The sequence below is a fragment of the Protopterus annectens genome, chromosome 14.part0, assembly GCF_019279795.1.
Source record: "Protopterus annectens isolate FY-2018-M chromosome 14.part0, PAN1.0, whole genome shotgun sequence".
In the NCBI taxonomy this organism is placed as follows: domain Eukaryota; kingdom Metazoa; phylum Chordata; order Ceratodontiformes; family Protopteridae; genus Protopterus; species Protopterus annectens.
The window spans coordinates 1,143,055,178-1,143,075,712 of record NC_056748.1 but is presented as its reverse complement, the minus strand read 5'-3'; the positions used below and the strand labels follow the sequence as shown (position 1 = coordinate 1,143,075,712).

General features: G+C 39.9%; 1 protein-coding gene across 2 annotated transcripts in view; it reads right to left on the bottom strand.

Moving 5' to 3' along the window:
* The window catches only part of LOC122789461 (peroxisomal N(1)-acetyl-spermine/spermidine oxidase-like), a 474,880-nt gene that overhangs the window by 51,146 nt on the left and 403,199 nt on the right, over positions 1-20,535 (bottom strand). For both annotated transcript variants that reach the window (XM_044056939.1, XM_044056936.1), the window contains exon 7: positions 18,404-18,564. In XM_044056939.1, the coding sequence (XP_043912874.1) occupies positions 18,404-18,564 (161 nt within the window). The remainder of the gene's footprint in view (positions 1-18,403; positions 18,565-20,535) is intronic.

The following is a 20,535-nucleotide window of genomic DNA, read 5'->3' as shown; positions in this document are numbered from 1 at the left end:
GGATATGCTAGATAGATCTTCAGGATGCGTATTACCACATAAAACTGTGGTAAGCGCTCCAGAAGACTTATTTATTTTTATTTTACATTTGTTGACTGGGCTAGTCCAACTGGATACATGTCCATTTTCAGTGGAGGCCCTGGGAGAAAACCTCCAAAAAAAAAAAAAAAAACACACCATCATTTATAATATGAGACATTTACAAATACAGCTAAATGTACAGATAATCATTCCATTCATTACATTTTGTTGCATTTCTGTAAACAGAATCATGGTACATTTCAGCTATGGTTAGCCATGCAAATATTTTGCTAATAAAAATTTAGTATAAGAAAATACTTTCATTATAGTTGACAGAAAAAAAGTAGGTAGCTTATACACTCTCTTAGTAATTAACAGAAAAGTAACTAGTTTGTACAGTAATGGCAATAAATACTTTGAGAATTTAGCGGTAGTTAGTGAGGGTTAGAACAAGGGCATAGCCACTGTGATTTAAGATATGGCTTCAGTTTTACTTTTAAATAGTGTTGTCGAGGTAATGGTGATTAGGTCTTTTGGGAGGGAGTTCCAGGTTTTTCCAATTATATTGGCGAACAAGGAGTCACCAGCCAAGTTGTTAGCTTTACCTATTTGTACGTTTAGTTGATGAGCTCTCGGTCTTGAGGTTGTTATAGGGGTGATTAGGTTAGTAAGTATTAGTGTGTTAGTAGGTTGGTACAGGATCTTGTGGGCAACTGTTAATTGATTAAATTGTATTATATTTGGCAGGTCTAGCCATCCTAGCTGTTTAAGATCATCACAATGATGGGTTCTGAAGGCAGATCCAGTTGCAAATCTGGCAATATTATTGTAGGAGATTGCTAGTTTGTTGATATTGTTTTTACATAGTTTCGTATATATAGGCGAGGCATAGACAAGGGTAGAGATTAAGTGGGTACGGGCAATGGTGGTCCTTGCTAGTGGTGACAAAAAGGATTTAATCCTATATAGGGATCCTAGTTTTTTGTTGACTGTTTTTATAGTAGTATTAATATGGGAATCAAAGGTAAGGTTGTTGTCAATTAGAACCCCAAGAAGTTTAGTAGTACAATCAGTAGATATAATAGTGCAATTGCTTGATGTGACAGTAAAATTTAGTGGGGAAGCCCTACGTGTGGGAGTGAATAGTAACAGTTTTGTTTTTTTGGGATTCAGAATGAGGCATCGATGTAGAAGCCATTTCTCGACTGTGTTAAACACATTTTGGGTTATGGACTGTAGGACAGATGACGAGGTGGCAGAGCATATTAGCGTGGAATCATTCTCCACTTCCAGCTGGAAGCCAATCATTATCAATGTTGCACACTGCACTTTGGTCTCACCACCTCCCAGCGTGGTCACCAAATGCATGGCTGTGGTAGCAGCTCATCTAATGCTACCAGGATTCCGGGTGTTTCCATATTTAGACGACTGGCTCCTTACCGCCCCCACCAGGCATCTACTCCTTCATGCCTTATACTACATTCTAGAGCTGGCAGACTTCTTAGGTGTCTCAATAAACAAAGAAAAGTCAAAACTGGCAACCACTCAAAGCATAAAATTAATTGGAGCAACATTCGACACAATATCCTATGTGGTTGCTCTACCTCTTCACAGACTTCAGAAGTTAAGGTCACAGCTTCGAGTGATACTCTCTCAAGACAGTCCCAGGTCACTTAGTCTTACAACTACTAGGATCATGGCAGCGACAATTGCCCTAGTTCCCCTGGCGAGGTTTCACTTGAGGCTGCTTCAATGGCTCCTAGCATCACAGTGGTCTCTGTTAACACACCTGATGTCTTATCCAATCCACATAAATCAATGCAGGCAGGATTTGAACTGGTGGATGAAGTTAGAAGAAGAGTTATGGAGTTGCCCCTTTTCACCCCCACAGCCCAAAGCCATAGTGACCACAGATGCATCCCTGATAGGGTGGGGGTGGGGGGTATTTTCAGAGAAAGACAGACCAAGGCACTTAGTCCCCCTTACAGACCAATTTGCATGTCAGCATCCTAGAACTGAGGGCAGAGCTTTTAGCGTTGCAAGCATTCCAATCTGCCCTTCCATCTGGGACAACTGCTATCCAATCAGACATGTTCGTCGTCTGGTACATCAACAAATAGGGAGGAACCAGATCCTATCCGTTATGTCAGGAAGCCCTGAGAGTATGGCAATGGGCGATCACCTCAAACCGCTTTCTGACAGCAACTCACATTCCTGTAAGTTCCAATGTGATTGCGGACAAACTGAGCAGATGCATTCTTCTGCTTCACGAGTGGTCTCTCAATCCCATAGTATTGACAGAGATCTTTCATCATTGGGGTCAGCCTTGCTGTGATCTGTTTGCATCTCCCATGAACTACAAATGCAGCAGCTACTTCACCCTAATCCCCCCTCAGGGGGAGTCCCTGAGAGATGCTCTTCTACATGATTGACCCCCAGGACTGCTTTGAATGCCTTTCCTCCCATTCCCCTAATACCCCAGTTCTTGAAGAAATCGGAACGGGTGAGAAGCAAAGCACCCTATTGGCCCTGTCAAGTATAGTTCCCTTTTCTTTGGCCTCAACTAGTTCACCGTCTGTGGACTCAACTCTGGGACTCCTGTCTCATCCACAGGGGCTGGTCCATCCAAACCTACCAATTCTCAAGCTGACTGCTTGGTACCTCCACTTCCGGTAATTGCCAGGCAGAATAATCTGTCTTCCCCAGTACAAAAGATACTTCTGGGTTCCCATAAACTGTCCACCAGGAAACATTATCTTAGTAAATGGAACAGATTTGTGATCTGGTCTCAAGGAGAAGGGCTAGACTCCTTTTCAGCCTCAATTAAATAAGGTGTTGGAATAGTTGTCAACTTTACTCCAAACAGGAGCTTCAGCTTCTACTATTAGAGTTCATTTTGCAGCTGTCTCCAATTTCCATAACGGCTTTGATGATTTCTCCCTGATATTTCACCACCTCTGCAAAACCTTCCTAAAGGGAGTTATGCATTTAAAGCCATCTTTTAGAGAGCCCATTAAACCTTGGAATTTGATGTTAGTCTTACAAACTTTGATTCATTAGCCCTTTGAGCCAGCAGCCACCTGCAATATGCTGCTTCAGACTCAAATATTAACCAGTCTATTGACTTGCCAGTTTTCTTCCCAAATTTTTCAAACAAAGGAGAATATTGTTTGCATTTGTTGACTGTACATAGACAATTATGTTTTTACTTGGACAGAACAAAATCTTTCAGAAAATCGGACCAACTGTTCCTGTCCTTTTCAGGTCCTCGACTAGGCAAATCAGTTTCCAAAGTCACCTTGTCGAAATGGTTGAGAGATTGTATCACCTTTATTTATCATCAAAATAAAATTAGTTTATCAACTGAAGTCAAGGCTCACTGTACCAGTTCAGTTTCCACTTCGGTGGCCTTTCACTATAGAGTCTCCATGGATGATATTTGCGCAGCAGCTATTGTGGGCTACCCCTCATACCTTTATCACTCATTATAAATTGGATATGGTCTCCAGGGGAACAGCATCCTTTGTCCCTATGGTGCTCAGGAATATCCTTCCACAGGGCCTCCTGGGACAAAGTAGCTAGAGACTCTGTCCCAACTGTCATGAATGAATGAATATCGACAACATCAGATAAAGAAGTTATGTTCTTACCATAATGTTCCATCTGTGTTGACATCCCACCCTCCTACCCCCTCCAAAGGCACCTACTGGTTCAGAACTGCTCCTGGTTCAGTAGTAACGCAGCTGCTCAGACAAAACTTCCGCTTTTTGGTTTCTAAAGGCAAACTCGATCTGAAGGGAAGGGAAGAGAGGGACTGTGGGTAACCGTAGCTTGAAAGTTTCTGGCTGGCACGAGCTTGCTACAATGGCGGAGTTGGCTTAGAGGATGGAACCAAAACTCAACGGTCAAGAATGAATGAAGACTTACAACACAGAAGGAACGTTATGGTAAGAACACAACTTTTTGTTACATGGACCGACTCAAAGCCCTGTTGCTATACATGGTATTCAACAGGCTGTTAATAGGTGACCTGTGTCTGGTACACAAGACATCCTCTGACCCGTTACAGCTGGATTTCCATCATATCAGCAAGTCAAGTGGCATCAGAAATGCTCAGTCTAGGTATCTGAACCTCTTCTGCAACATCAACAGAACAGTTTGGAGGGACAAGTGCATCTCTCAGAGGATACCACTGCTCTGGAACAGACTCTCCATCCACCTAAAACAAAGTTCATCCCTGTTTTTCTTCAAGTGCAGCTAAGACCTATGGATGAATAACAGAAAATTTACCTCAGGACCACCCCCTGTACTACGAATGGACAGAGGTGGCTCCTAAATGTGTTAGCCGTACATGGGTCCCTCAAATTATCTATGGTATGATCCCAGTTATTCTCACTAGAAGTAATATATAATTATAGACAATGGAATGGGTAATGCCTATCCAACACCAAATGGGATAGGTTAATTTAAGCACCAAAAGGGAAACTGGCTAGGCTTAGAATGGCCTGCAAAGGCAGCTAGTCTAGTGCTTACCTATGAACCTATGTGGGTGCTAGTTATCAAAAGATACTTTACTGCATTCTCATTCATCCACCAACAGAAAGTACAAAAACTTCCAATGTCAACAGCAGTCAAGTGAAAGACAGAAACCCCAAATGTATGTATGTGCATGTGTGTTTGGGCATGCATGCTTGTGTATAACAGCAGTGTAGAGGGAAGTGCCTCAACCACCTCTAGGGAGTGAAATATCACTCCAGGGAAAGTGACTGATTGGTCGAGAGTCAGACCTAATAGTTAGTAACAGGGCTGCAGACTTCTGTTGAACAAATACCGTTCTTATGGAAATCTCTTATAAGAGAGAGGAATTCAGATGATTGTAACCTAAATCTTAGTCCCAAGAGCTCATACTGACATGCATCTCTCTGCTCAAGCTCTTTTTTTTTTTCAAAACACCTTTACTGAATTATCACTTGTGACATAAGCAAATTTACATCCATATAAAAGTAATTGCACTATAATTACCTTAAACATTTTACTTCACATATATTGCTATATATCACATAACCTAAGCAACATTACATACTTTTTTCAATTCCTGCCTTTTTTTAAAGAAACATCTTTATTAAATCCTAGTTGCAAACATTTTACATCACAAACCATACTGGCACTCCCAGTTGCAAACATTTTACATCACAAACCATACTGGCACTCCCAGTTGCAAACATTATACATCACTTATAATCTACCAATCTTTTTCAGTCAAACATTACATGGCTCATTTAAGTCCTGATGCCTTTTAAACCTCATTCTGCCCTTGTATGTAATGTTTCCAAAATTCCCATTTGTTGCTCGTATCCTTTTCTAAAGACCTCAGTTCCAGTTGTTTTATCTCTGTTACTATATTCACTACTTCTAGTGTAGCTGGTTTAAATTTTAATTTTCATTTTCTAGTAACTGCTTTTTTGTCATCCACCATTATTAGGCACAGCAAGGCCTTACCATGCCTAGGCAATTCTGATTCTGTATCATAGCTCAAAAAATCATCTCCCTCGTCAGACCAATCTATCTACCCAGCATCTCAGACAGTGTCGTTAAAGTCCACCAGTCCACCTCACTCCCAGAAAATATGCTCCCAATTACCTCTTTCTTCCCTGTCACACCTCCAACATTTGCAGTCTGAGGAAAAATTCTTTGGAGTCTACTCGGAGAATAGAAATACCTATGCAGACATTTTCAGGCAAAAATCCTAATCTAGATTTTGTTATATATTTGGGAGACGTACATATATCCTCCCATTGTTTCTTTATGAATTGCTTATCCACTCTCTCTTCCCAATCCTTTTTAACCTCCTCTGATTGATTCTTATAGTCTGCTCAAGTTCTTTGCCCTTCAATGGGGAGATACATAAAGAAACTGGCTTAGTGGATATCAAAGAACCAAGAAACAGTACTAGAGGCACAGCAGCTACACTGGAAATCAAGGCATGGTCAGACCTGGAGCACTTAGGCCTGTCCATCCTGTGCATGGCATCTGCTGATGCACATACTAGACCCAAGCTTCACACTGGTCAGAAAATTCTGCTCACTTCAAAACAGCAGCAAAGCCATGAGTAGCAAGGATAACATTAAGCCTCGGATACTTTAATTTTCTGAAGGCTGAATTAAAATGTTGGCAGTGATGGCAATTAGGGACATCACGTTTTGTCCCCAAGCAGAAAAGAATGCCTCTAATGATTCTGATGGGACACATAAGGGGAACCTAAAAATACTTCAGTAACTTGAAAGGTTTCCGAACTGGATATGAGCACGTCCCCGTGACTGTGACTAGTAAAGGAACTACTAGTGTGACTTAAATGAACCGACACCAATGAGGCATCGACGTCTCCAAGCTCAGGAGCAGCGATACTGGTACGCACAAACATGTCATAAACGTAATGCAATTCTATTCCAAATGTAGACATTTTTGGTGTAATATTAAAATTCTTAAAGTTACATGGGTGCCTTTAAACTCCAAATTAAGGCTGCAACCAACTTCTCAACCACTAGTAAAGCAAACCAGGCATTTTCTAGCCTCTCTGTCCTCTAAAGTAAACATTTTGGAGTGCTTTCTACAATACACTGACCTTCATCAGGTCATATGAACCTAACTTCATGCATACTCATTTTTAAAAACACTACTTTCACTAACACTTCTGATCTGACACCTCCAATATTTTTCTTGGATAGTAATGTTTACTATTTCAGTCAAAAAAAAAAAAAAGAAGCTACTTCTCCAAGCCCCAATGGCCTTCTTCCTGTTTTGGTATTTCTTTTCATTCCCAGTCCTTCCTCTACTGTCGCCTACTAGCTACTTGTGATATTCTCTCTACTTCCTCATTTTGTTAATTTCCAGTCGCCTATGCTGCTAGCTACGATAACGCCAATCTCCCTGCAGCTGGCCTTGACACCATAAGCCAGTTTCCTGGTATTTGGTCTTGTTTCTCTTGTACTGGTATTGAGATACTGTAGTACAGTCACTGGTTGCCAGCTGTGCTCTGGCTTCTACCCCTCATGTCTTTTTTGATTTGCATAGTACTATGTCAAATATTCTGTCATTCCTACTGTAATCGTGTACGAGATGTTAAAATACTTCCTTGCTAACAACCTCAAAAATTTAATTTTACTTCCCACTTTTGATGTGAGAATGTACTGCGGTGGTGGTGCGGTAGTGTTGTCGCCTCACAGTAAGACGTTGTCCTGTTCGATTCTCAGTTAAAGCGTCTTCTGTGTGGAGACATGCGTGAATGGGTGTACCTTCGTTGAAGGTTGTGCGTCAGAGCTGGCAACTCGGCACGTGAAAATCTACTGCCAATCATTAGCGGACTGGAGTTCTGCTGTGGCGACCCCTAACTGGGAAAAGCCGAAAGACACAACAACTTTTGATGTGAGAATACTCCAGTTTACTTCATGAAGACTAAATACTCTCATCTACCTGATTGGCCATTTGTTATCCTTCTTCAGTTCGTCATCTCTCCATGAAGAATCTGACGACCTGTAGATTGTGTTTGCCAAGTAGCAGACTCCATTTCCACATTCACTGTTAAGCCTTTAACATTTAAAAGTCTCTGCTCCCCTCCGTTCTCAATGTTCTCCTTTTTCCCTTCTCTTCTTCCACTTCCTGAATGTTCCATTCCCTACACAGCCACTCTGTCCTGGACCATTTTCAGCTATGACTCAGGCTGCAAGGGCAAGGCAAATACAAGATACAAGGACAGTTTAGAGTAGACAATCAAACAGCAATTTTTTTTTTTGGGGGAGGGGGGTTGAAAGAAGAGAGAATACCTAGGAAGAACCTACATACAGAGAGGGAGAAAAAGTAAACTCCACCAGTGAGTGGAGTTCAGGACTTTAATTCCACTCGCAAACTTTGAGGAAGAGATTTTTAAACACGAAACCACCATGCTGAACAATAACATCTTGCCCTTTTCATTAATAAATAGTTCAACATTGCTATGCCCCATTCCAACAGTTCAGTTATTCCTACATCTCCTTTACGTTTCACTTTTCTACTATAAATTCCTGCAATCTGTCATTTCCTAACTTACTTGGCAAACCTAAGCATCAGATGCTACCATTCTAATCTCTACGTCAGTTCTGTACATCTTCCTCTTTCCCCTCCCTTCTGTCCCCCTCTTTATTCTAGCATGCCTCCATAGTCAGCCTCCTCAGTTTCTGCTTTTCTTCTTTCTCCACTTTCCATCTCAGTTCACAGAGTCATTTTAATATACCCTTCCAACCTCATTTCATAATCCATCCACGGCATTTCACTGGTAGCTACAATCAAACTCTGCCTGCAATTCAAACCAGTTATACCACCGTGCACTTCAGAACACTGAACTACAGCTGCAGGGCAAGAATTTAAGAAATGTGCAAGAACAGAAGGTCATTAATTTGAACATGTAATTTCACACCAACACTAAGCAGTCAATGAAATACAACACAACAGATTCTTTGTCAAGTTCTACGCTATAAATACAATCAATTAGTAAGCAGCAGTGCCCCTGGGCAACGTAGAAACATTCTGTTGGAGAAGACTTTGTTCTTAACCCAGTGAAACAGGCAGGCAGGATGCATATGCAAAAACCACAAAGAATATAAAATGTGACACACTAAGTCCTCTATCTGAAATGAGTGGCATGGCCATCCAATACAAATGAGATGAGCACTCGCACACCTGTCAGATCTTACATGAATGTATGTACCTCTGAAGTGATTAACATCTAGTAAGGCCTTTTAGTAGCAGACAATAGCAATCAACAGCAGACAGAAGCCATAGCTGCAAATTAAAAAAAAAGCATGAAAGTGGCAAAAAATCTCAGTGTTAAGGATAGGGATCCAAGCAAAAGTGCTTGGTACAGGTAAACAACAAGGAAAAGGAGTCCACACCAATGGCTACGTTCTCGAAGTAAGGAGTGAAATCAGCAATGACAGAAGAGCAGTATAACACTTCTATCTCAGCTACAGGCTGCCTGACTTCCTAATGACAAAACACAATGCAAGTAGAAATCCATTTGCAAATTGTCTGCTTGATAGTTCCAGTTCCTCCTTATCCAAAGTAGAGAGAAAACTAAATCTTGTCTTCCTGAACTCATGGACGGAAGAGGTAAAACCACAACTTCTGGTGCACACGGAGCACAAAGTCATGGCCTCACATTCTACTCCTGGGAAGAAGGCTTGGAAGTAAATGCACTGGCTGAGAAAATACTGTCTAGCAAACAGAAAATATTGTGTAGTATGAAATGTCCTTAGTAACCTAATATTCATTTTTAAACACTGGTACTGTAATTTTCTTATGAACCAAATCTTTAATTGGTGAGCACATAAAATCCATACTGATTTTGATGCTGGTTTTGATTCACATTTACGAAGTTCAATTTAAATTTTAATTTTGTGCAATGTGGACAGACAAAGATAGGAAATCCAAACCTTATTTTTCTCATCACTTAGACTAGGCTGGTTGCAAACTACCTGTCTGCTACTTAACTAGCTGTGAAGGAAATTGTACATTGGGATTTGTCCTTAGATACAAGTTTATGTACATTTTCAAAACCTGCTGAAGTTACTTGTTATTTTTCCCACACCTCCCTCACCATGTCCTTATTTTCTTAAACTTGGTGGATTTTAATGGGTCTATACTTCTGACTGCAAGTAAAAATTGCTGTTGTCAACTGAAGCAAGTAGCTGAAAGCACAAGAAGCAGATATAATGGGCTTCAGTGGAAATGTAGCAGACCAATATATGCCATACACAGGGCAGCTAATACAGCTGGTGGTGAGCAGAAAAGACAGGCATGGCACTTACATTTGGTGTAGGTTAGGGGTAGCATTAAAGGACCTTCAGGGAAGAACCAAGATGTAGTGTGGTGAAGAATCTCAGAAGGGTGGTATGGGAACTAGTGGGCTGGTGGAAAGGACAGAGAGCAGGAAGTTAAGAAAAAGACAAGCTGAGGTAGTCAGAGGGAAAGCAAGGTATGGCTGGGGACAAGTACCAAGTGAGTGGACAGACAGGGGAAAAACAGATAGGGGGAGGTAAGAAGCTGGCCTAGGGCAGTCCAATGGGATAATGACACAAGGCAAAGGGACGAGAAAGTGGTACACAAATAGTAACAGAAGGTGATAACATGATATTACCTGTAATTGAAAGTCCAGAAAATCCAGTAGACACCTTAGATACAGCACGTATATATCATCAAAATCTTAATTATATTAAATTAAAAGATATGGATTTAGGAGATGATGTAATCTCTGGAGCAGGTATTGTCTCTTGGTACGGGGCTGCAAAAGCCATCTGGGAGCTGAAAAAACTACCTAAACTAGTTGAGGTATTGGCAAATGCCACTTTCAATGCAGTCCTTGACATTACTGTCAAAATGACAGCAATACGAACTATGGTTTTGCAAAATCGAATGGCATTAGATTACATATTAGCATTGCAAGGGGGTACATGTGCTTTAATAGGAGAACAATGTTGTACATTTATTCCAGACAAAACAGAATCTGTAAAAGCACATTTAGAAGTAATTGCACAAGTGTCTCAACATACTAAAAAAAACTGGAATGATGACTGGAGTGAATGGTTTAGTAATCTATTTACAGGATGGACAGGAAAAATCACTGTATTTTTAATTTCTTTTATTGTTATTGTAATGCTTGGTTGCATATTATTTACATGTATTAAAGTCTGCTTAGCAAAAGCTAGTCAAGTTACTGTTGTTAATTGTCATAATAAAAAAGTATTACCAAATAATGCTAAATTTATTTCTCTAGTTTAAAATAAAAAAGAGGGAATTGTTAGAGTGTGCTCAACAATATACTAAGGTTGAAAGTAACTTTGCTACAATTATGCAACATAAATAAGGTATAAGATAAAGCTTGCTTAAATGTAGAAATAGAGTTTAGTAATATGTAATCAGCATCCATACTAAATTACCATGGCTTGGAAAAGGAATCTGCTGAATGGACATTTTTCCCTTACAGACTTAAAAACAGGATGTATGCAAGAGCAAAAATGCAAAATCTGCTTTTAAAGAACACTGACATGTTTTTCTGCATATAAAAGAATGGACACAATATGTTTCCTTAAATAACAGGACATGTTTATGACACTGTGACAATGTGTTTCCTCAAAAACATGTTTTTCTGCATGGACAACAGGACACTGTTATCAGCATTGGCAAAAGAACAGATGTTCTTATACAAAGATCCAAATAGAATACAGGATGTTCACACCGTCAGAAAAGCTGGTCTCTTACAAGACATTGTTAAACAAGGAAGCTTAAAAATAATATTATCAAGTCAGCAGTTTGCATCAGCATCTGCAACAATTAGTATTGTTTCTACAGGATGAGCAATTCTCCAAAATAGAAAATCAAGAGGAAATGTATATGTTTATGCATGACTAAAAGTGTATATAAAGAGCTGTATAAATCCAGTTATGTTAGAGGTATGGTAGGGACTCATTTGTCCTGAGGTAAATGTTGTATCTCTCACATCATCTGTACTATATGAGAAGTAAAGCTGGAACAGTACTTTAAGCTGCAACGTTAGTCCGTTTGATTTATTATAAAAAGTTATTTGTTACTGCTCTAAAGTTGATGCTGCAAAGTATATTCTCTCATCAGTGTATATTCTGCAAGTTTCTGTAAGCAACAGACTGTAAATGCAAATATAACCAGACTTTGAATTTTAGCAGAATCCAGCCGGCAAGACTGAGTGTCTTAAGAAGACTTCAAATCCATCACACCAAGCAGTAAGCTCAATATAATTTTTCAGAGAGGAGGAAGCTATCAAAGGAAAAAGGGGACTAAAAGGAAAACAAATATGAGAAAGCAGCAGTAATAAACAGTGGCAAGGTCTTGCAGGAAGACTACAAGAGGGACAGGAAAATTATCAAGTATAGCAAGAAAGGGTAACAACTACCATAGACAGTATGGAGTGATGCAGGTGGGGTAACTAGAGTGGGAATGATGTAATTAGCAGTAGTGACAAGAAGCAAGAGGACAGCAAGTGTACTTACAGAGAGGATGTCCGGTGATTGCATACTCAGTCTTCAAGGAGATTAAGAAGATGCCTGGCAAGGAAGACACTTAGTATGTCATGGAAAAGGATGACCAAAATGATTGATAATGGAGGAAGGGTGGACCATGTCTGTATATTTGTGATGCATGCAAGCATGAATGACTGACGAGAAGAGATAGTTAAGGCGAACAGGAGCATGTCTAGTGAGAAGGCTGATATACAACAGGGGATGGAGGCAGCATTTTCAGAAGAGTGCCCTGTGTTGGATGTTAACATGCCAAAGAAGGAAAAGATAAGAAGTATAGTACCCGGCTACAGCAGTGGACAAAGGAAAATAGTTTGGTAATGGCAAAAGAATGCGACAGGCTTCATCTTAACTCACATGAGACAACAGTGCTCAAGACTGGCTGGAAAAGAAGACAGAAATGAGAAAGAGATGGACAGTTACTTAGGCACTAGGCAGATGCAGACAAAAGGTATAGTAGAGTCAACAAGGGTGACTTGCTGTAAAGCCAAGTAATATTACTATGCAATGCATGGACTCCTGTAAGGAAGAGAATGCACTCCAAGTAGTGATGGAGAAGGAAAGATAGACACTGCAGGCCCATAAGAAAAATGAAACACACAGGTGTTAATTTACAAATAAGGTAGGGCATTAAATGTGAAGTCAAAGAGAAGAAGAAACACTTCCCAATGAAGAGGCAAGCAAGTAGGAAGGGCCATAACTGTGGGCAACTGCCCTGCAATTTAGGGTACAGGAAAGTGTTTGGGGGGGGGTTGGAGGATCACAGCAAATTCAAGAAGCACTTAATGTAGGAAGTAGATGAGCCAATTCCAAAGGGCCTTGGGAATCTGGCTAGCATTCTGATGGATCCCTTGATAGAGACCTTTAACAGATCATCAGTCAGTGCATAAATGTCTAAAGAGCAGCAGACAACAAGAGTGTTCATCATGGTTTGGGAGAGACCTGTAGAATTACAGTCCTGTTGGCTTAAAGTTGGTGGCAGGAAATCTCATTGAGAAAGTTATGAGAAAACATCTGCTTGATTTAATAAACAATGATCAGGACAAAAACCAGCATGGGTTTGATCATCAAAAGAACTACCAGTTGAACATGATCCAGTTTTTTTTTTTTATGAGTGGGTTACAAGAGAACCTTACAGGGAGGTAACAGTATATGTGGATTATATGAACTTCAATAAGGCTTTTGATTTGGTCCTTGACAGGTGGCTTTTGGGAAAATGCAGATATCTGAGGCAGAACTTGACTGCAGCATAACTGCAGGGTAAGGCACAGAGTTATGATGGCAGGGACAATGTCAGGAATAAGGGGAGTGAGTACTGAAGTACAGCTGGTGAGAAGTTTTTGGATACAGCAGTCTATTTTGTTTCATTTCAGACATAGCCTGCACTGGTGGTGTAGGGGGAGAAAGCCTTGACTACAGCCCAGGGGACTAGAGTTCAATTAACTGTTCTGGCACTTCATTATGTAGGCATGAAGGATGCACATGCCTATTTTGGAAGGGGGAGGGATGCGCACACACTTGGGGCTCACTTGCATAGTTTGATTTCCCTGTTGCAGACCTGGAAATAACTGTACTGTGTTGCCTGAGGGTGGGCAGGTCATCCTAATGATGTCAGCTCCTTGTGGAATTCAGAGGCAGTTCAGCGCTTACACCCATCAACTCCCTTTCAGGGTGTTACTTGGTATGCTTAAAGGTGGGGAGGGAATAAGGAAAAACAGTCCCTTGCAGCAGTATGACGTTGACCCAAGATGCCTTAAATCACCCTACTGGCTCAGTCCGTAGCTGCAGCAAGTCCAGGTGAAGGTGGAATGGACTAGCAAATCCAGAGACGAAGGACATGCAATGTGAGCAGCTGATGGTCAGTTGTGAGGGCTCCCAAAATATCTCCAAACAATATTTTCATTTCAGCCATAAATGGGAGAAAAAAGACAAACAGAAGCCTCTTTACGAAATACACAATGAGCAGTGCAGCATGTGAGGAAAAATCTAACAACTTGAGAGGCTGAACAAATGGGAAGGAAGGTGGCAGTTATCGCTCACTGCAGAAAAATGCAAAGTACTGTACCACAACAGCTATGTTATGACATATTGGTAAGGGGGAGTAGAACTAATGAGAACAGAGCAGGTGAAGGATGCAGGGTGTACATCACACCTTGCATGGACTACCAATGACACACAGAGGGCACTGGAAGCAACAAAATGCCAAAAGGAAAGAATACAAAAAGAGAGTAATGCTCACTCGACTGAGATCTTGTCAAAGAACACCAACATCACTGATGCAGTTTTGATAGCCATACAAGGAAAAGGACATCTAGTTGCAGGATGCGATTCACAGGAAAGCCACTATGAGACTCAGGGGAATGCTGTGACCAGACTAAAGGAACTACAGCTCTTCTTTCTTCAGAGCAGAAGGCACAGTAGGGCATGACACTAATGCAGAAGAAGATAGCAAAGAAATGTGAAGGGGTCATCCTGATGGTCAGGATTATTTAGTCCCTAGATCACTGAAAACAACATTTAAATAGTGTGTGCTACCTATAGGATGCAAAACTGAAATGGGTGGTGGACAGGAAATCTATAGAGGTACTCAGGAAAGCCTAGAATGTGGCGAAAATAAGAGGTGAACTGAAGTTAGTGGGAAAGCAGAATGTTAAATACATGGAACAGGATGTAGCCTTGTTTACAAATTAGTTGGTTCCCTTCATCCTGTTACATTCACTGATGATTAACTGGAACTGTAACTTGAGCTGCAAAGGAGCAAGATATTTGGAGCTGCTGTTTCTCAGCAAAATGACTGGTATTGGTAAAGCATTGTCAGGAGAACAGCCTTGTAGTCAGTAGTGCTGGAGCACTTGTGCAGCACAAAGTTATTTATTTTTTTGGGGGCATCTCTGACCAGCAAGTTTGAAAGAACTTCTTTGGCAAAGAAGGAAATGTAAGCCCAGTCCTTGTCTGGAAATTCATACATCGTTTTTTTAATACTCTCAAACATCATCATCAGGTAAGCACATCATGCTTCACCCCAGTCCCAGACACAGTCACTTCAAGTGTGCAACAAACACTGGATGCCCACTCAGCATAATGTAAAGGATGATAGACTAGAAAGGTCACACTATTTATCATACACGGTTGCTTTTTCAATGAAGTCTTCCATCACCTCTGAAGCCATGTGCTCAGCAGAGCTACATGGTGACAGTAATTCAGGAGTAGAAGCCAGGAAGTAATCATTATACAGCCTCATACCACTTCCCAGGTTAAAATCACAGATCTGCTTAGATAATGTCCTTAACTGGTTGGCTTTACTCAACACTATAAAGGCAAATATGGTACTTGGGCACTGCTACAATCCATTTTCAAATTATTTTGAATGAGGGACAGCCATCTGGATTTTGCTTTTTCTGTACAAGAGCTGGAAATACTTCTCAGTGACAGGATGATGGTTATGGGTTATGGCCCGTGCTTTTCCTCCTGTCAAGACTTTCTATTTCTGAAGGTATTAATCAGCTCTTATACAACTGTTTTAACTTGAATTATTTGTTTATAGTATAGTGAACATCTTTGTACATAGTTAATTGTCTTTTTTATCTTTTATATTAGTATGTTGTTTTCACCTATTTTATCATAAAATATGTTCAGTTCTATGTTAATAACTGTATGTTTCAGTAATGACTTTAATAAAACTTACTTAAAAAAAGACTTTCTATTTCTATCTGAAAAATATTACTTGGATATTAAACATCTTATTCCTCTCTTAGTTTCTTCCATCTCTAACAAATGCACCTGGTGAGATGTAGGGGCAGTGTATGCATTGAAATGACAACAGAGGACATCCCCTCACTTTTGCAAAAGGGTGTTCCCTCTAGGCAACCCTGATCCCGAGGCATGCACTGTGAACTTTCCAGTCACCACCAGGAAGTTAGCACTGCCCAGTGTACCCCCTTGTATGAGCAACAGCTTCCACTCAGGTAAGGCAAGTTAGCTTTGCCCCTTCACGTATCTTCTCCATGCCTGGCTCCTCCAGTGTCGGAACCAGTACTCGAACCCAGATCACCTGGGATGTAGTCAGTAAGCAGTATCCTGCACCATGGTACCAGGCTAATGTACTGCAGTTTAGTGCTCATGTTTTAGGTACTCAAATACTGAGGTAAATAAACATGTAAGGTTTAAAGCAGATTTCCTTTGATCCTACCCCTCTGGCACTACAGAAACCGTAATTAACATCCTTGTCCACTTTCTGTCAAAGGTACAGGATATGCTCCTTAACTGTCCAGTGACTTTTAAATTATATACAATGGCTGTTGAACCTGCTCTCTTCATGTGTGAAGTACAGGCCATAGAACTTTTGAAGTGGAAATTATTATGATTTAATTTAGTTGATAATAGGTCTCTCATGCATTTGTTTGAAGTTACTCGATACCACTGAAATGTAAATTAGGTAAATCATCCTCCATGGAGAGGGTGGCAGGTATAGTGACAATGAAGATGGTGGAGGAAACTCTCACTGGTTGTCGTCATTGTTACAGATTCCATCCTGCTACAAGGAAGCCTACTTCTTCTACTATTGTTGTCAACGTATGCCTCTCCACATTAGTTGTTTCTTCTGGAACTGCATGTTTTCTTCATATAGTGTTATACTTGTTTGGTAACTCAGAAATAAAGGGTTCAGTGAGGAAATTCCTGAGATAGACTGCTAACGGAGAATGAAACATCTGTCTAATGTTTTCCATATTCTTCACATCACCTACCAGCTTTACAGCTTATTCTATGAAGGAACCCCAAAAAAGCACAAGTTTATCTGACAAGGTATCTAAAAGACAACTTCTAACACCCTCAGGGAAAGAATGATTCCTTAGCCATGCATGCCGGCACAGGGCAATCTCAGATGCAGTCACCCTGATGGCAATATGACATTCATTTGAGGGAGAATCACCAATGTAGCAGCTCTGACCAGTTGCCAGTTTGCATCTGGATCTTACCCAATGTCCATTAGATGTTAAGGCACAATACAACTCCTTACTACAAACTTTGCATTCCAACAGACTTAATAATGAATTGAACAAAAAGCATTTACTGTGAGAATATGTATCTACCTTCCTGTATGAATGAGTGGTTCTAACTCTCACAATTTAAACTGATTTGAGTGTCAGCTTCAGTTTGGCTGAATGCTATTGCATGACAGATATAATGATTACTGTTAGTATGTATAACATTTACAGCCTTTGAAGGCTTATTGTCAAGGTGTTAGTTTCTTTTTAACTTTTAATAAAACTTAAGTTTTATTGAAGACCCTATGATTCTTATTGTGTTGTTTCAACATACACTTCTTAAACAAAGGTCCCCTGATGCAAAAGCAGCAGACATTTTTGTTTCAAATTCTACATCTGAGTGAACACACAAATCTTGCAGTGAAATTCAAAAGCTACCGTTCTGTGGGGAGTCAACCCCTCACATCCCTACATTTTGCTCCATGAGCTCCCTTTACTTATGCAATCAATATCAAAGGTCGTTTCAACTTAGGCATATTTGTTTGGGAGTTTTAACCAATAGACATTAAGTTAAACCTAACACTAGTGTTTGCGGTTTATGAAAGCATTTATTTCCTGGTGGCACAATGGATAGTGTTGTCACCTCACAACAAGAGGTTCCCTAGTTCAGTTCTCAGTTGGGGTGCCTTCTGTGTAGAGTCTGCATGCCCTCCCTGTGTTTGCGTGGGTTTCTTCCAGGTGCTCCAGTTTCCTCTCACATTCCAAAAACATACAGTAGGTGCATTTAACACACTAAACTGGCCATAGGTGACAGTGTGTGGTATGGAAGAATTACGATGGCAGGGCTTGCCACCTGGTGGTACAGGCTCTAGATGATTGTCGCTCTTGAAGTGACACCCCAACCCCATGTGTAAAAATTGGAAAACAGGCATTCTGGATGGATGGATTTTAGCCAGTTCAGAGAAACTACACAGATGTTTTTCAAACAGATGTATGATTCTGTATTCAAACAGTCAAAACTGCAACTGTACACATTTCAGCCTGGCTAAAATAATAAATGATTTCATATTTGCAAATACGTTTCCAGTCAATATTCCACTGTATAACCTTATTTGAAGCAGGTTACAGAAATATTCTATATATATGCCAAACTAAAGACAAACTGCATGCACTAGTCTCGGGATTTAACTTAATGCTCACTGGCTATAAAAGATAAATGTACAAAATACTTGCATACACGTTCTTTATCAGTAAAGTTTAAGAAGTTAAAAGCCACTGTTAAACAGTCCCATGAGCCAGTGAGAGAAGGGTTGTTACCTTGTCTTTCCACTCTTGTGAAGACGGCAGTGGTTCAGCGAGACTATCAATATCATCACCAGTACACCCAATCCCTGTGTACGAGTAACAGCCTTTGGTGTAGGGGTCACTGTTCCACCTGGTTCTCAGAATCCTCTTTGGTGTGGCACAAGGATGGTTACCTGCACAAAAACAGACATCTCTGAGTGCCGCATAACAAAAACAGATATCTACGAGGGCCACATAACTGCTTGTAACAAAAACAGACATCTGCTAGGGCCACATAACTGCTTGAAACAAAAACAGACATCTGTGAGGGCCACATAACTGCTTGTAATCAATGTGATACTGCTGGCATTTAAATACAACAATGAATAGTTCATACTTCTGATGCTCCCACTAATTAATACTCCCCCAACACACATCGAGGGGAGTAAGAATGCCAACAGACTGCTTCTCCCAAAGAAAGCACATGCTTGTATTAGTGTTTCTCAATAGTTTCCCATGTCAAAAGACTGAATTTCACTGGAAAAAGCCAACAGTCTACCAGATTTGCCCAAGCAATGCAGTTAGATCGAGCACACCTCTCATTTCCTTCTCCATCCCTCCTTCACTGAACCATCCCAAGCTATTGTCAATTCCTCTGCTGAGCCTCACCCTGCCATTATCTCTAACATGTCATTAATAGTAACTCACCACATGATTTTAAGGTACCACATCTGCTTTCTTCTTTCTCAGCATCCTCTTAGATTCCCCATGAAACTGTCAGCTAAGATATACCCAATTTTCTTTCCTCAAAATGCAAGTGACCAGTATTTACATTGTGGTGTACTGTCTCACAGACCTGATCATCATTTTCCTGAAAGGAATCCGAACATGCACAGAATACTGCAGGTGCAACATTACCAGCAACATGTACACTAGAAGCCTGGAATTAACCTCCTCTGAATTTACTTCTTCACTCAGCAACTTAAAATCCTACTAGTCTTTGTCATTAAATTTATAACAATCAGCTGTATATCGGAGTCTTTTTTTCTGTTCAAGTCTCAAAAACGTTTATTGCATAACTCATACTTATCTAAAACATATATACACAAATCACAACATAATCTAAAACATATATACACAAATCACAACATAATCTAAACACAAATCACAACATAATCTAAAACATATATACACAAATCACAACATAATCTAAAACATACATACACAAATCACAACATAATCTAAAACATACATACACAAATCACAACATAATCTAAAACATATATACACAAATCACAACATAATCTAAAACATACATACACAAAGCACAACATAATCTAAAACATACATACACAAAGCACAACATAATCTAAAACATATATACACAAATCACAACATAATCTAAAACATACATACACAAATCACAACATAATCTAAAACATATATACACAAATCACAACATAATCTAAAACATACATACACAAATCACAACATAATCTAAAACATACATACACAAATCACAACATAATCTAAAACATACATACACAAATCACAACATAATCTAAAACATACATACACAAATCACAACATAATCTAAAACATACATACACAAATCACAACATAATCTAAAACATACATACACAAATCACAACATAATCTAAAACATATATACACAAATCACAACAACATAATAAAAACTGTAAGTCACATCCAATTTTAGTGTTTTAACACACCCACAGCTTAAGACAACCCCACCTGCCTGCCAAATCTTTGATGCTGTCTGTACCGCCAACGAATAAGGCAATCCACAGATGCACCAACAATTAAGGCAGAGTCCACATACCCATCTATACATTTTAATCTGGCCAACAGACTACAGGTTAATTAATGGTACTGTACAAACTACTTCACCTCTTTCTGAATACCCAAGTCCAAGTGTCGTGAAAATCTAAAGCAATGAATTTGGGTAGGCATGATGGAAAGGGCATAGCAAGCCATTTATCAGTATATTAAGTGCCCCTAGAAATACTTGTCACTGCAGTAACTGATGGTTTACTAAAGATGTTTTTAGTTTTAAAAAGAAGGCCATTTATCAGTATATTAAGTACCCCTAGAAATACATGTCACTGTAGTAAGTGATGGTTTACTAAAGATGTTTCTAGTTA